At 42.4% G+C, this 15304-nt stretch overlaps 1 protein-coding gene across 1 annotated transcript in view; it reads left to right on the plus strand.

Moving 5' to 3' along the window:
* LOC122804788 (protein mono-ADP-ribosyltransferase PARP14-like) overlaps nucleotides 1-15304 on the plus strand; it is a gene marked incomplete in the record, with an annotated part of 1493437 nt that overhangs the window by 747535 nt on the left and 730598 nt on the right. Inside the window, 1 exon segment of the mRNA XM_044074882.1 lies at nucleotides 11482-11544. Within this exon segment, the coding sequence (XP_043930817.1) occupies nucleotides 11482-11544 (63 nt within the window).

Here is a 15304-nt window from a genome sequence, read left to right on the forward strand (position 1 = left end):
TGTCTTTATTTATGAGTTCCATTATGATCCTCTCCATGGCTTTGCAGATCAGGCTTGTCAAGCTGATGGGACGGTAATTTCCAGGGTTGGTGGAGGCACCGCCTTTGTGAAGTGGGACCACAGTTGCCGTGCGCCACTCCTTGGGTACGTATCCTGAGGTGAGGCTAAGATTAAACAGCTGTCCTAACTGCGGGTTTAATTCCTCATTGAGTTCGTGGAGCACACAGCCGGGGACACCATCCGGTCCCATGGATGCTGTGTTTTAAGCTTGGAGAGCAGTTCTCACCTGGGCGTTAGAGATGTTTGGGGGCTACAATCCTCTGGTATAGATATCTCTCCTTTTGGGAGTTTGCACTGAACCTGTCAGCCAGTATGTTGGCAATGTCTGTAGGTTCAGTAATTTTCACATCATTTTGGACTAATTCTGAGCATATCTGGGAGTTTCCTCCCAGGTTTCTAACATAGCTAAAGTAGGCCTTATGATTGTCTTTTGAGTCCCTAGCGATTTTTCTCTCAAAATTTGCCTTGGATGATTTTATGAGAGCTCTTAGTTTTTTACTTATAATGATCAGAGGTGTCTTACCTTTTAAGGATTTTGCTCTATCTTGTAGTAGCTTCCTCCTTTTGTTGTAGAGCTTGTTTATGGCTGGGGTCCTCCAGACTGGACGCTTACCTTTGGTACAAAGAGTCTTTGTTTTGTTTGGGATTGCCTGATCCATGCAGTCTGTAGGTGCTGGTAGAAGGCATTTGTAAGTGATTCAGCGGCTTGGGTAATGTTTACCGCCGGCTCGGGGGCCTTAAAGGAGACCACACTAGTCTTTAGAAGTGTGAAGTCGGCTTTTGAGAAGTTCTTCACTGTGGTCTTTTTTATCTCGGGTGGGGCGGGATGAGGACCTCCAGTGAGATTAGTTTATGATCTGATCTCACCAGTGAGGGGTATACTTCCGGTGTTGAACATTGTGATCCCATGTTCGTGATGATGAGATCAAGTATGTTTTCACCTCTTGTGGGGATGGTGACTAGTTGTTCCAATGCATTTGAGTTTATGAACTCCAGGAACCTTTGGGCTAGAGTGTTTGGGCTTGAGTAGTGATCCCAGTCTATATTAGGGTAGTTGAAGTCACCTAGTATGATGGTGTTTGGAGATACATTTACCCCCTCCAGTGTTTTCAGGAAAGCTGTGTGAGGTTCCTGAGTTTGAGAGGGTGGCCTGTAACATGCTACAAATTGCAGAGCAGTCTTGCCTATGGTTAGTTGCACCTGGATGGTCTCCGATGCATCGTGTGTTGCCACCAACCTTGAGGTGTGGGTGTCCTTGATGAATATGGACACCCCCCCTCCTTTCTTGGTGTTGTCCGGATTTTGGGGCCAGAAAGCATGATATGAGGTAAAACCTGATAGTGCTGGGGTGCTCTCAGGAGCCTTGAACCAGGTTTCAGTTAGAGCACAGACATCAATGTTCTCCATACTGAGAAGGGCCTTGAGTGCGTGCATCTTGAGGTTGAGACTTCTGGCATTGAGCAGCATTACCCTTAGTTTTTTTCCTTCCTTTTTTGTGTTCTAGGGTGGTAGGTTTAGAATTTGAGCCTTGCCTAAAAAAGGCACTATGGGGGTGGCAAGAGCCTTTGCCAATATCCGGAAGCCCAGGGGTGACAGGTGCAAGCCATCCCTTGCGAAGCAGCGTGGCTTGTCCAGCATGTCATCCCAGGCAGACAGACATTCATAGGTTCATAGGTTCATACTAGGCTATCTGCCCGAGGGCATTTACAAGCCTAGCCCATCGTTTTGTGGCTTACGCCACCCCTTTAGTATGGGGAACTATACCCATTATTTTGCTGTGCCTCTGTCGAGCAGTGACACTGAGGTAATCCCTGGGGTATATCTGCGATCTCCCATCCATTGGTCAAGATTTCTCTTGAACAAGGCCAGCGAGGTGCTCTGCCTCACATGTACCGGGATTTTGTTCCACAGCATAGGGAGTCTTTGAGTGATGAATCTATCCCTCCAGCACGTCCTATTAATAGCCGTGTCGAGGTTTAAGTCTCCGCCCTTGTGGCTCTGATGGATCTAGATTTTTGAGGTGAAGCATATTCATCAAATCTGGGTTTGACATGGCCTTGTATGTTAGGCAAAGGTCACCTCTGAGCAAGCGGTGGCGACTGAATAGAGCTGGAGATCTTTCAGTCGGGCAGCATAGGACAGATTTTTGAGACCCTTTATCCTTTTGGTGAGGAACTTTTGTGGCCTCTCCAGCTGCTGCAAGTGTTGGGTCAGATACATTCCGAATGGGGCATTGTACTCAATCATTGGTCTGATGAGTGATGAGTAAAGGGAGACTATGACCTCCCTTGATCTAGATGAGAATCCCTTCATGATAAGGTGGGCAATGTAGAAGGTCTTCCTAACTACTTTAGCTACATGGGTGTCGAATGACAGACTACCATCAACCTGGGTCCCCAGGTCCCTGATAACTACTTCTGTGCTCAGTGGATTGCCACCTATTTGGTAGCTAGGGGTAACCTTGTTTTTCCCGAAGGGTATGACTATGCATTTTTTGGCATTTAACTTTAGGCCGTGGCTCTGGCACCAGTTATCCATTTCTGTGAGACCCTTCTGAAGGATATCTGTGTCAGATGTGTTTTCTACTATGGCGCCCAGTTTGCAGTCATCTGCAAACTTTGTCAGCCATAACCTTCCTGTGTTTGCTTGTACTTGGAAAAGTAGATGCCAAACAAGAGTGGGCCCAGGACTGAGCCCTGTGGGACACCACTTGTAACAGGCTTTGAGTCTGACATGGCGCCAGCAACTCTGACCCTGTGGGTTCTGTCACTCAGCCAGTTTGCAACCCATCTTGTGATGTATGGGTTAACATTTAAGCTGATGAGTTTTTCAATGATACCAGTGGGGTATTGTATCGAAGGCCTTAGCCAGATCGAGGTAGGCTGTATGGACTGCCTTTCCCTCATCAATGGCTTTGGTGACTGTTTCGAAAAAGTCAACCAAGTTTAAAAGGCATGATCTGCCTTTGACAAAGCCAAACTGGGTTGGATCCAAAGTCTGCAAATTCCCTATGTCTTTATTTATGAGGTCCATTATGATCCTCTCCATGGCTTTGCAGATAAGGCTTGTCAAGCTAATGGGCCGGTAATTTCCAGGGTCGGTGGAGGCACCGCCTTTGTGAAGTGGGACCACAGCTGCAGTGCTTCTCCCTGGGTACGTATCCAGAGGTAAGACTTTGATTAAACAGCTGTCCTAGCTGTGGATTTAATTCCTCATTGAGTTCGTGGAGCACACAGCCGGGGACACCATCAGGTCCCATGGATGCTGTGTTTTTTGCTTTGGAGAGAGCAGTTCTCACTTGGGCGCTGGAGATGTTTGGGGGGCTGCAATCGTTTGGTATAGATATCTCTCCTTTTGGGGGGGAGAAGTTTGCACTGAACTTGTCAGCCAGTATGTTGGCAATGTCTGTAGGATCAGTAATCTTCACATCATTTTGAACTAGTTCTGAGCATATCTGGGAGTTTCCTCCCAGGTTTCTAACATAGCTAAAGAAGGCCTTATGATTGTCTTTTGAGTCTTTAGCTATTTTTCTCTCGAAATTTGCTTTGGATGATTTTATGAGAGCTCTTAGTTTTTTACTTATAGTGATCAAGGGTGTCTTACCTTTTAAGGATTTTGCTCTATCTTGTAGTAGCTTCCTCCTTTTGTTGTAGAGTTTGTTTATGGCTGGGGTCCACCAGACTGGACGCTTGCCTTTGGTACAAAGAGTCTTTGTTTTGCTTGGGATTGCCTTATCCATGCAGTCCTGCAGGTGTTGGTAGAAGGCATTTGTAAGTGATTCAGCAGCTTGAGTACTGTTTTCCGCCAGCTCGGGGGCCTTAAAGGAGACCACACTAGTCTTTAGAAGTGTGAAGTCGGCTTTTGAGAAGTTCTTTACTGTGGTTTTTTATTTCAGGTGGGGGTGGGATGAGGACCTCCAGCGAGATTAGTTTGTGATCTGATCTCACCAGTGAGGGGTATACTTCCGGTGTTGAACATTGTGTTCCCATGTTCGTTATGATGAGATCAAGTATGTTATCTCCTCTTGTGGGGATGGTGACTAGTTGTTCCATGGCATTTGAGTTTATGAATTCCAGGAACTTTTGGGCTAGGGTGTTTGGGCTTGAGTAGTGTTCCCAGTCTATATTAGGGTAATTGAAGTCACCTAGTATGATGGTGTTTGGTGATACATTTATCCCCTCTAGTGTTTTCAGGAAGGCCATGTGAGGTTCCTGAGTTTGTGAGGGTGGCCTGTAACATGCTACAATTTGCAGAGTAGTCTTGCCTATGGTTAATTGCACCTGGATGGTCTCCGATGCAGCGCGTTGCCACCAGTCTTGAGGTGTGGGTGTCCTTGATGAATATGGATACCCTCCTCCTTTCTTGGTATTGTCCGGATTTTGGGGCGGAACGCATGATATGAGGTAAAACCTGATAGCTGGGGTGCTCTCAGGAGCCTTGAACCAGGTTTCTGTCACAGCACAGACATCGATGTTCTCCATACTGAGAAGGGCCTCGAGTGCGTGCATTTTGAGATTTAGACTTCTGGCATTGATCAGCATTACCCTTGGTTTTCCTTTTGTGTTCTAGGGTGGTAGGTTTAGAATTTGAGCCTTGCCTAAAAAGGCACTATGGGGTGGCAAGAGCCTTTGCCAATATCCGGAATCCCAGGGTGACAGGTGCAAGCCATCCCTTGCGAAGCAGCGTGGCTTGTCCAGCATGTCATCCCAGGCAGACAGACACTGGATCCCCTTTGAATGACACCAGTGTTTAAGCCAATTGTTAAAGCTGATCATCTTATCTCTGTATTGTGGCATCATTCTTGGTGAAGGTAGGATACTGCTCAAGGTCAAGGTCATACCTGCCTGGGCTACATAATCAGAGAGCTCCTCAATGTCTCTTTTCATGTAGTCCAAGGAGGTACGTCTCAGGTCGTTTACACCAGCGTGGACAATGACTGAGTCATATTTGTACCTGCTGTTGAGAGACCTGAGTGTTTGCGTTATGTGGCGGATTCTAGCACCCGACAGGCAGCTTACTGTGACCTTCTCCTTACTCAGTCTGGTGAGCGGGACGTCAGTGTGTCTGACTATGGAGTCACCAATGACTAGTGTGTCTGGCATTGTGTTTGGCCTTAAGGGCTGTGACTGTTTGACACTCTGACTGTGAGGTCTATGTGTTGCAGGTGTTGTGTTCTGAGGTGGTGGTTGTTTGGGTGTCTGCTTTGGTGGCCTCTGCTGTTTTGGTAGATTTTTGATCAGAGCCTCCGAGTATGTCTTTGTGTGTTTATGTGTATGATTTGAGGTTGTAATGGTACTATGTGAGATTGGGTCTATAGTGTGTGTGGTAACCTTCTCCTCCTGTCTGGTCTTGCCAGTCCTATGTTGAGAGAGCTCAGCCTGCAGTTTGGCCGTATAGTTGCATCTCTCGCATGTATTTGTGTTTTGTGGGAGGAGGAGAGGGTTGTCTGTGTACATGAGGCAATTGTAACATTGCCTCAATATTCCCAGGTTCACCAGCTGAGCAGGAGAGAACACTAGCAACTGATCCCTCGACATGCTAGAAGGATAGACAAAAAAACTTTAAAAAAGATTCCGGGGGACGTGGGTGACCGAGAAATGGGGGGTTGCCTTTTTGGGGTACTATCTATGACAAGAGTGCCGTATCAAGGTAATAAGTACTGTAGGAGCAAGTGCTAGGTTTAACAGATAGAGAATAGTCTACTTGGAGTCAAGTAGAGAGGATATTTTTAGTTATAGGATACGCTGATTAGATCAGTAGTATAGTTCGAGGGAGGTAGTTTTAAGGGAAAATTTGAAGAGTGGACTTTAGGTAGCCCGAATAGTTTAAACCTGCTTAACCGGTGCTGCCCTAGTGTGCAACAGTGGCAGCTCCACGCTAAAGCGTGCTTTATAGCAGGGGGCTGGAAAAGACAGGAAATGACCCAAAATGGCCAATAAACTACAAGCTTCTGCCTTAAACCACTCCTCTGAGGACAAACAGGCAGCTCAGTACTCCCTACTCCCACTAGTGAGTAAAGAAACTACCCCTTGACCAAACAAGGAAAATGGAGAAAACAGGAACCAAGACAAAGCCCAGGGATCAGCAAAATCTGATCACTGGAACAAACTATTAGAAAAGTATGGAAAACGAGTATTTTTTTTGTTTTTTTTTCATTGGATCCCCTTTGAATGACACCAGAGTTTAAGCCAATTATTAAAGCTGATCATCTTATCTCTGTATTGTGGCATCATTCTTGGTGAAGGTAGGATACTGCTCAAGGTCAAGGTCATACCTGCCTGGGCTACATAATCAGAGAGCTCCTCAATGTCTGTTTTCATGTAGTCCAAGGAGGTACGTCTCGGGTCGTTTACACCAGTGTGGACAATGACTGAGTCGTACTTATACCTGCTGTTGAGAGACCTGAGTGCTTGCGTTATGTGGCGGATTCTAGCGCCTGACAGGCAGCTTACTGTGACCTTCTCCTTATTAAATCTGGTGAGCGGGACGTCAGTGTGTCTGACTATGGAGTCACCAATGACGAGTGTGTCTGGCATTGTGTTTGGCCTTAAGGGCTGTGACTGTTTGGCACACTGACTGTGTGGTCTATGTGTTGTGTCCTGAGGTAGTAGTTGTTTGGGTGTCTGCTTTGGTGGCCTCTGCTGTTTTGGTAGATTTTTGATCAGAGCCTCCGAGTATGTCTTTGTGTGTTTATGTGTATGATTTGAAGTTGTGATAGTACTATGTGAGACTGGGTATGTGGTTACCTTCTCCTCCTGTCTGGTCTTGCCAGTCCTATGTTGAGAGAGCTCAGCCTCCAGTTTGGCTGTATAGTTGCATCTCTCGCATGTATTTGTGTTTTGTGGGAGAAAGAGAGGGTTGTCTTGTGTACATGAGGCAATTGTAACATTGCCTCAATATTCCCAGATTCACCAGCTGAGCAGGAGAGGACACTAGCAACTGATCCCTCGGCATGCTAAAAGGAATAGACAAAAAACTTAAAAAAAGACTCCGGGGGATGTGGGTGATCGAGAAAGGGGTTTTAGGCTGGTGGGGTACTATCTATAATAAAAGTGCTATATCAAGGTGAAAAGTACTGTAGGAGCAAGTGCTAGGCTTTACAGATAGAGAATAGTCTACTTGGGAATCGAGTAGAGATGAACTTTTTAGTTATAGGATACGCTGGTTAGATCAGTAGTACAGTTCAAGGAAGGCTGTTTTAAGGGAAAATTTGAAGAGTGGACTTTAGGTAACCCGAATAGTTTAACCTTGATTAACCGCCGCTGCTCTTGTGTGCTCCTGTGGCAACTCTGCGCTAAATCGCGCTAACACGTGCTTTATAGCAGGGGGCTGGAAAAAACAGGAAATGACCCAAAATGGCCAATGAATTACTAGTTGCTGACTCTAACCACTCCTCTGAGGACAAACAGGCAGCTCAGTACTCCCCACTCTCACTGGTGAGTAAAGAAACTCTGGCCACACAAGAAAATGGAGGAACACAGGAACCAAATACAAAGCCCAGGGATCAGCAAATCTGGTCACTGGAACAACTAGCTAGGAAAGTTAGGAAAGCAGAAGTATTTTTTTGTTTTTTTTTAGTTTTTTTTGCACACACAGACAGAAAATACAGTAAATGCTTTGTTATTCGACTAAATTGCTATCAAAGGCTAGTACACTTGAGTGTATTAGCCTGTTTGTTAACTTTTAAGCAAAACTTTAGCCAAGAAGTGCAAACAACAATTTAAGCACAGAAAAACAGGAAAAACAGGTAATATAGTGCTCAAACTGATAGGAAGCCTTGGGGTTTTATCACTGTTCATGGTTCAGCAGATATGAGGTCAGAATTTGTATGTCTTTGTTTGCTCTCCCTATTTACAGCCATCAAGCTTTATTATTGCACTTTCCTGTCTTGTATGAGCATCCTGCATCATCCTAAGTGGGAGATCTGCTAATTTGAAATTTGGATGCCCACTCTTTTGGTAGATGACAGAGATATGTACTGGAAAGTAATCATCTGTGATTAGATTAAATTTGTTTTTGAGTTTTACCTTATCCCCACCGCCGACAAGACAGCCTTTTCACCTATAGTACTACTGCAGCTTGGCAAACGCAAGCACTTGTTTTCAGACTATACGCTTGCACTGTAAACCCATCTTACCTGTTGGTGTATGCTGTCCATTGGGCCAGATCAATTCCTTACCCCATGAATATGCAAACTGATGTCAGCCAATCACTGGCACTCTCCTCTAATGGCTTGTCTGTCGTACAGGTCATTGGCTGATTCTGGGTCGTCTGGTTTGTAGTTAGAGCTTTATTCCTCATTAGAGAATGGGCTTACTGTACATCAGTAATGTGATTGGAGAACGAGTATTCCCCAGCAGTGTATTAATGTCCAAGTAATGCCCGGTGAAAAACAAGTCCGCCATCATTGGTTGATTCTGGGTCGTCTGGTTTGTAGTTAGAGCTTTATTCCTCATTAGAGAATGGGCTTACTGTACATCAGTAATGTGATTGGAGAACGAGTATTCTCCAGCAGTGTATTAATGTCCAAGTAATGCCCGGTGAAAAACAAGTCCGCCACTTCACAGCAGCTTATCAAGCAGTCGTGGAGCTCGGACTGAGAAAAACGGAACTGCCACCATTATTTCATGCTCGTTAAGCAGCTCTTTTGCTGCTTAGTGAGTGTAAAATAAAAAGTGTGTGTGTATATGAGAGACAAAGACAGTGTATGCATGTATAAAAGTAAGAGAGAGTTAATTTTATGTTTGTTGCTGTCTGCTTGTGAGTGAATGTGTGCATGAAATTGAGTGTGTGTGTGTGTGTGTGTGTGTGTGTGTGTGTGTGTGTGTGTGTGAGACTGAGATAGAGTGAATGCGTATATGAAAGCAGAAGTGATTGTGTGTGTGAGACATCGAGAGAGTGAGAGCAATGTTGTGTGAGTGATTGCCTGTATGAAAGAAGACTGTGTGTGTGTGTGTGTGTGAGACTGAGATAGTGAGAGCGATCTTGTGTGAGTGAATGCGTGTATGAAAGCAGAAGTGACTGTGTGTGTGTGTGTGTGTGTGTGTGTGTGTGTGTGTGTGTGTGTGTGTGTGTGTGTGAGAGACATCGAGAGAGTGAGAGCAATGTGTGAGTGATTGCCTGTATGAAAGAAGACTGAGTGTGTGTGTGTGACTGAGAGTGAGAGCGATCTTGTGTGAGTGAATGCGTGTATGAAAGCTGTGTATGAGAGAGAATGGGCTGTCTGTAAAATTGTTTTACTTTTTTCTTTTTTAAGTGCTATATTATATATATATATATATATATATATATATATATATATATATATATATATATATATATATATATGTTTGATGTGAAATACTTCCTCCAACGCCATTAACATACACTACAGAAAGTTTGAAACATTATGGGAAGAAACTAGTTTGCATCAAAAATTTACAAAAAAAATAGTATGTAAAAAAAAGTAAGTAAAACAACAATTTTACAACAAGCCCGTTCTCTAAGCGCAATAATGCCCTCCAGGATGTGTGTTAATGTGCAATTAATGCCCTTTTAGGGTGTTTATTTTTATTTATTTATTTTACATTTGTTGACCGGCCTAGTCTAACTGGATATATGTCCATTTTCAGTAGAGGCCCGGGGAGATAAGCTCCGAAATTAACAATTATAATGATACTAAATAAAATCCAATTAAAGAAATACATGTAAAGTAATTAGGTAAAATTAGATAAAATTAAGACATTGTTACTAGTGACAAGGTTATAAGATATAAACATGCAGTAGTTAGGAAATAAAATATTGTAGCACATGACATACATGGAGAATACTACAACATGTACAGAGAGTAGGGATATAGTAAAGTAAGAAGAAAAGTAAGTACACTTTTTTTTTTTTTTTTCATAGATAGTAAGAAGGAGTTACAGATCAGTGGGTGCCAATTTGACATAGAATTTGGGTATTACAGATGTGAAGTATAGTCAGGGGTCAAGAAATAAAGTTAGTCAGGATTAGTACAGGGGCACAGCCATTGTGTTTTGAGGTATAGCTTGAGTTTCTTTTTAGAGAGAGATTTTGAGGGAATAGACGAAAGTTCAGAGGGAAGCAGGTTCCAATCTTTTCCAACAGTGCTAGAAAAAAGAGAGTCTCCAGCCTTGTTGTTTGACTTGACAGTATCTATAAGAAGTTTGTGTGCAGATCTTAGGGACTTTAGGTTATGGTATGGGTGAATAAGAGTAGATAGTATAGGTGTTTTGTCAGGTTGATAAAGAATTGGATGGGCTATGCCTAATTGATTAATTTTTAGTTGCTGCTGAAATTCAAGCCAGCCAAGTTGTTTTAAATTAGTACAGTGGTGGGTTCTGTAAGGGTTTCCTGTGGCAAATCTGGCTATGTTGTGGTAGGAGTTGTTTAATTTCAACAAATTCTTTTTTGATAAGTTGGTAAATATGGGAGAGGCATAGAGAAGGGGTGAGATAAGGTGGGAGTGGGCTATAGTTGTTCTAGATTCTGGAGTGAGGAAATGTTTGATTCTGTAAAGAGAGCCTATTTTTTTGTTAATGGTTTTCAATGTGTTGTCTATATGGGCATCAAAGTTAAGGTTGTTATCAATGGTAATGCCTAGTAGTTTGGTAGTAGGATCTTGTGATATAGGTGTGCCATTTTTTGATGTTATAGTAAAGTCAATGTGGGGAGATTTGCTGGAAGGTGTGAAGAGGAGGAGTTTAGTTTTTTTTGGGTTAAGTAGTAGACAGTGTTGGGAAAACCATTCTTCTACAGATTTAAATATGTGTTGTGTGAGGGAGTGAAGGTCTGATACAGATGTGGCTGAGCAGATTAGTGTAGAATCATCTGCGTATTGTATACATGTAGCTTGAGGAACTACTTGGTGGAGGTCATTGATAAATAAGGAAAATAGGAGGGGACCCAGTATGGACCCTTGTGGGATGTTGACAGGTAGTTGGGAGGATAGAGTGGAGTTCCAGAGTACTGCTTGATGTCTGTTATTTAAGTAGGAAATGGCTAGTAGGAAGTAGGTTGTAGGAAGTGTTGCACATTATGGCTAGTAGAAAGTAGCAAGTAGGAAGTGTTGCACATTAACACACACCCTGTCGGGCATTATTGCTCACGTGCCACAGAGCAAGACAAAACTTGTAGATTGCTATCATATACAAGGAAATGTTGACATTTTTGCACTCACTAATACCGATTACAAAAGGCACTAGGAATGCTAGTTCATGAGAATGTCATGATTTGAAGAAAGCTGATTTGAGAGTGCTGCAGAAGAGTGAAGAGACAAAAATGGTAAGTGTGGATCTCTTTTTGCAGTGTGTCCTAATGTAATAATGAACTCTTAAACAGAAAATATTAACTAGTTTTAGCAGTGTGCTGAAGTTTCTAATTTATATTGCATAGTATTTACTGATATGTTGTATTCTGTAGGAGTTTCTGGAGCCATCCTTAAAGAAGGCGGAAGCGTGCTTGTTGATGAATGCAAAAAGCATAGTAAGTTATGTTTCTTACTAATGTTATACATTGCATTTTGTTTAACATTCTAGATGTTACTTAAAATAAAGGGAAACGTCAAATAGTATGTAAAGCTCTGACAAATTACAGTTTTATACCAACAAGTTTATAGTATGCTGCTGATCACATTTCAAATAGCACTGCAGCAAATTGCATTTTGAAGTCATGCTTAGCTATAAGTAATACAGACATTGGTAAAACTATAACATTTGTTTTTCAGGGTAATTAAATTTGTTGCACACCATAATTTCATGTGCATGTCCATGAGTTTTGGAAATTTGTGATGGCGAGAAAAAAAACAAATTTGGATGGCCTGCATTTTCTTTCCATTTTATCCATTTCTTAACATATGGATACAAGCACCCATTCTTATGGGAGATACAAAACACAATCTTTTTAAACGACTTGTTAAGAATTACAGAGCAGACTTGTAGTAGACTTACTGAGGTAGAAAAAAACAAACCCTGTACCAAGAACTACTGGAAACAGCTTATTAACTATCAGAGCCTTAACCCTCTTAATTTAATTCTGCATTCAGTCCTGTATCTGACAAAACCCTCCTGTGACTTGAGAAGGGTGAAAAGAACATTGCCCAGACTGTTCTCAGACTGTCTTGAGTAATGTCATGACTTCATCAAGAATGATGCCTAGATACCAAGACAAATAATTGGCTTTAACAATTGGCTAAGTTATTGGTGTCATTCTAAGGGGGTTCAGTAGTTATCAGTTTGCGATGAAATGGTAGATAAAACTTTCTATTTCACCAGAGGTAGCCGACATATGTTATACTAGGGCTTCTGCATGCTGGATAAAGCCTTTCCTGACCCATAATGCCTTTTTTAGGCACCCACTGACATTCCAATTTAGCAAACTCTGATATAAGTTTGACATCATGGTTGTGTTGTTAAGTGCTAGGAGTCTAACAAGGAAGATGTCAGAATGTGAGGCACTCCCACAGGTTGAACTCCTTAATATTAATGTAGTTACTGAGACTTGATTTCACTGCTGTGACAGCTCTACATCTATAGCGGGATTTAATACCTGTCAAACTTTCAGGTCCTTAGGTAGCTACAGGATAGTATCTGAAATACCAACACATTAAAGAATGCATGACCATTAACTTGAAGATCCAAATCACCCTTAACAAGTCCCTCTACCACTTCGCAGCTTGCTACAGGTCCCTATCAGTGTTTCCCAAAAATCATAGAAGCACCTTAATACCACAAAGGGTTTAAATATCAAATGAAATACCTTTTTGCTAGGGGAGAGCAACTGCCTAAGCATTGATTTATTTATTGATTGATTGATGGGTGGCACAGTGGTGCAGCGGTTAATGCTGTCACCTCACAGCACGAGGTTCTTCAGTTCGATTCTCAGCTGGGGTTCCTTCTGTGTAGAGTTTGCATGTTCTCCCTGCATTGGCGTGGGTTTCCTCTGGGTACTCCGGTTTCCTCAACATTCTAAAAACATGCTTCTGGAGCATTTCTCCCTGGGCCTCTGCTGAAAACAGGATCTGTGGAACCTAGTTGGACTTCCCCAGTCAACAAATGTTAAATAAATAAAATTAAAAAAAAAAAAAATTGATTTGCACATTTAACCTCTAAAAATGGGTGCGCTCAGCATTTCCTTGACTCTAATACCACTGCATGCTGAAACAAATTATAAAACTGTGTGCACTAGAGGCTCTAACATACTTGATCTGGCTCTTACTAATGTATCCACCACCTGTACCCCACCCTGTATCTGCTCATCCCTGGTTAAATCTGGCTGCAAATCGGTCACCTTTCTCAGGCCCACTGGGACAACCCCAAAACTAAGTGAGATCATTTATAAGGACCACTCTACTGCAGACCCAGCTCAGTTTGTAGAAGAAGTTTATTTAAAATTGATGAAATTGATGATGATGAGTTTTAGTTGACTAAAGTACTCTTTGTTAAAATGGCTGATGAGTTGTCCTACTATTGATTCAGAGTTTCATAGGTTCTTGTTTAGCCTGCAGATAGTAATACCATCAATAAACTCTGCCGCATCACCCAGTACTTGTGGGAGACTAATAGTAGTTCCCATTAAGGAGACTTTCTCCACATATCCCAGCTGAAAATTTGTGTTTGCCCATCCAGTGGTTTTAAAGGTCATTAGGGAAGAACTGTGCTCAACATCTAAGGGGAGCCTAGTCCAGAAATGAGGAATACATTGGGTTAGGTATGTTGTATGCCATCTGATGATGATGTAGAATAGGTTTAGGTCTCCAAGGAAGGTGGTTGTACTCCTTCACCTAAACAAAACAATCACTAAAGCAAAGAGTACTGGGCAGTCCATAGCATGGATAACTAAGCAGCGATTACCTCCCCGCCAGAATTCTTTTTAACACTGAGTAGACAAGATGGGGTTTTTAAGTCTCTCAGAGTAGCTAAAGGTGTTTGAATCATTTGGTAAGGAAATGTCAAGGTCTCTTGAGTTAGTTTTGGTGTGAGGTTCATGCTAAATGTGCCTTTATATTCTATGATGCGCTGAGTAAGGGAGAAATGAAGTGGGACTAACTTCTTTGGAACTTGAGGAGATCCCACAAGTGATAAACTTGTGCAAGGTATAAGGATTTTCTAACCAACTGAAAGACTGTATGTTACCGACATGGATCTGGCAATGCAGGGGACTTAGGTTTTGAGCTGTTAATCAGCTGCTTTCTGTAGTTAAGAGTACAAGGATCTGCAGCACTGACTATGTAGCTTAACCAGACAGTGCTGCCAAGTCACACCTGAAATGGGAAGCTGGTGTCCCATCAGCTTAACTGGCTAACAAATGTAGAAAAAATAGATACATGTCCTTGATGACTCTGTTACATTTAATTGGAATGTTATCTAGATGGTAAGTGGTACTTATGCTAGATTTGACAAGGGTAATGAGGAATTTCTTGGCATTAAATGCAATTACATGATTAACACACCAAATATTTGTTTGGTGTAGCTGTTGCTGGAGAATATAATTATTAGAATGGAGTTGACATCATCAACAAACTTCGTTAGTCATACTTCTTTGATACCTGCTTTCATGCCAAACAAATATATACCAAATGAGGGGACCCAGGACAGGGTACTGCAGAACACAGCTAGTGATGCTTTCCTGTCTAGGGCAAACTCCTCCAGCCTTAAACAGTATGAGTATCTAAGGGCTAGGCATAATGCTTTGAGGACAGAGGCAGAGGTACAAAATGGGTACATCACAAAGTGTACCTGCTACAGCCCTGAGTAGATGGAACATTGAGGATCTCTTAAAACATGATGGATCTGCTCTTATCGTGTGGAGGCACAGCACAGTGAGATCAGATCCATTTCTGATAATGAGGTCACTGTGGTAATTAAACACATCCACAGTAACAAGATTGCAGCAGTGAATGAGATTTACTCAGAAATGCTGATAGTACTGGATGCTGTTGGGATGTCATAGATTACATGGCTTTCAGTGCTGCATTCATAATAAGTACCTCTGGATTTGCAAACTGGTGTGGTGATGCCCATTTTTCGAAAGAGGATTGGGAGGGAGTGCTGCAGTTAGACAGGAAAAGATCTATGCCAGGGTGCTGAAATGGAAACTCTTGAGTTGCTAATTAAGCTGGAGCATTGTGGATGTAGCCTGGACTTCCCTTGATAATGGACCCTTGATTAAGAAGAATCTGTGCTGATTCTATCCTGGCTATGGAGCAGTGGATCACTTGATCAGCTTTTTGCCCTTATATGGATAT

The sequence above is a fragment of the Protopterus annectens genome, chromosome 6.part0, assembly GCF_019279795.1.
Source record: "Protopterus annectens isolate FY-2018-M chromosome 6.part0, PAN1.0, whole genome shotgun sequence".
Classification (NCBI taxonomy): Eukaryota; Metazoa; Chordata; order Ceratodontiformes; family Protopteridae; genus Protopterus; species Protopterus annectens.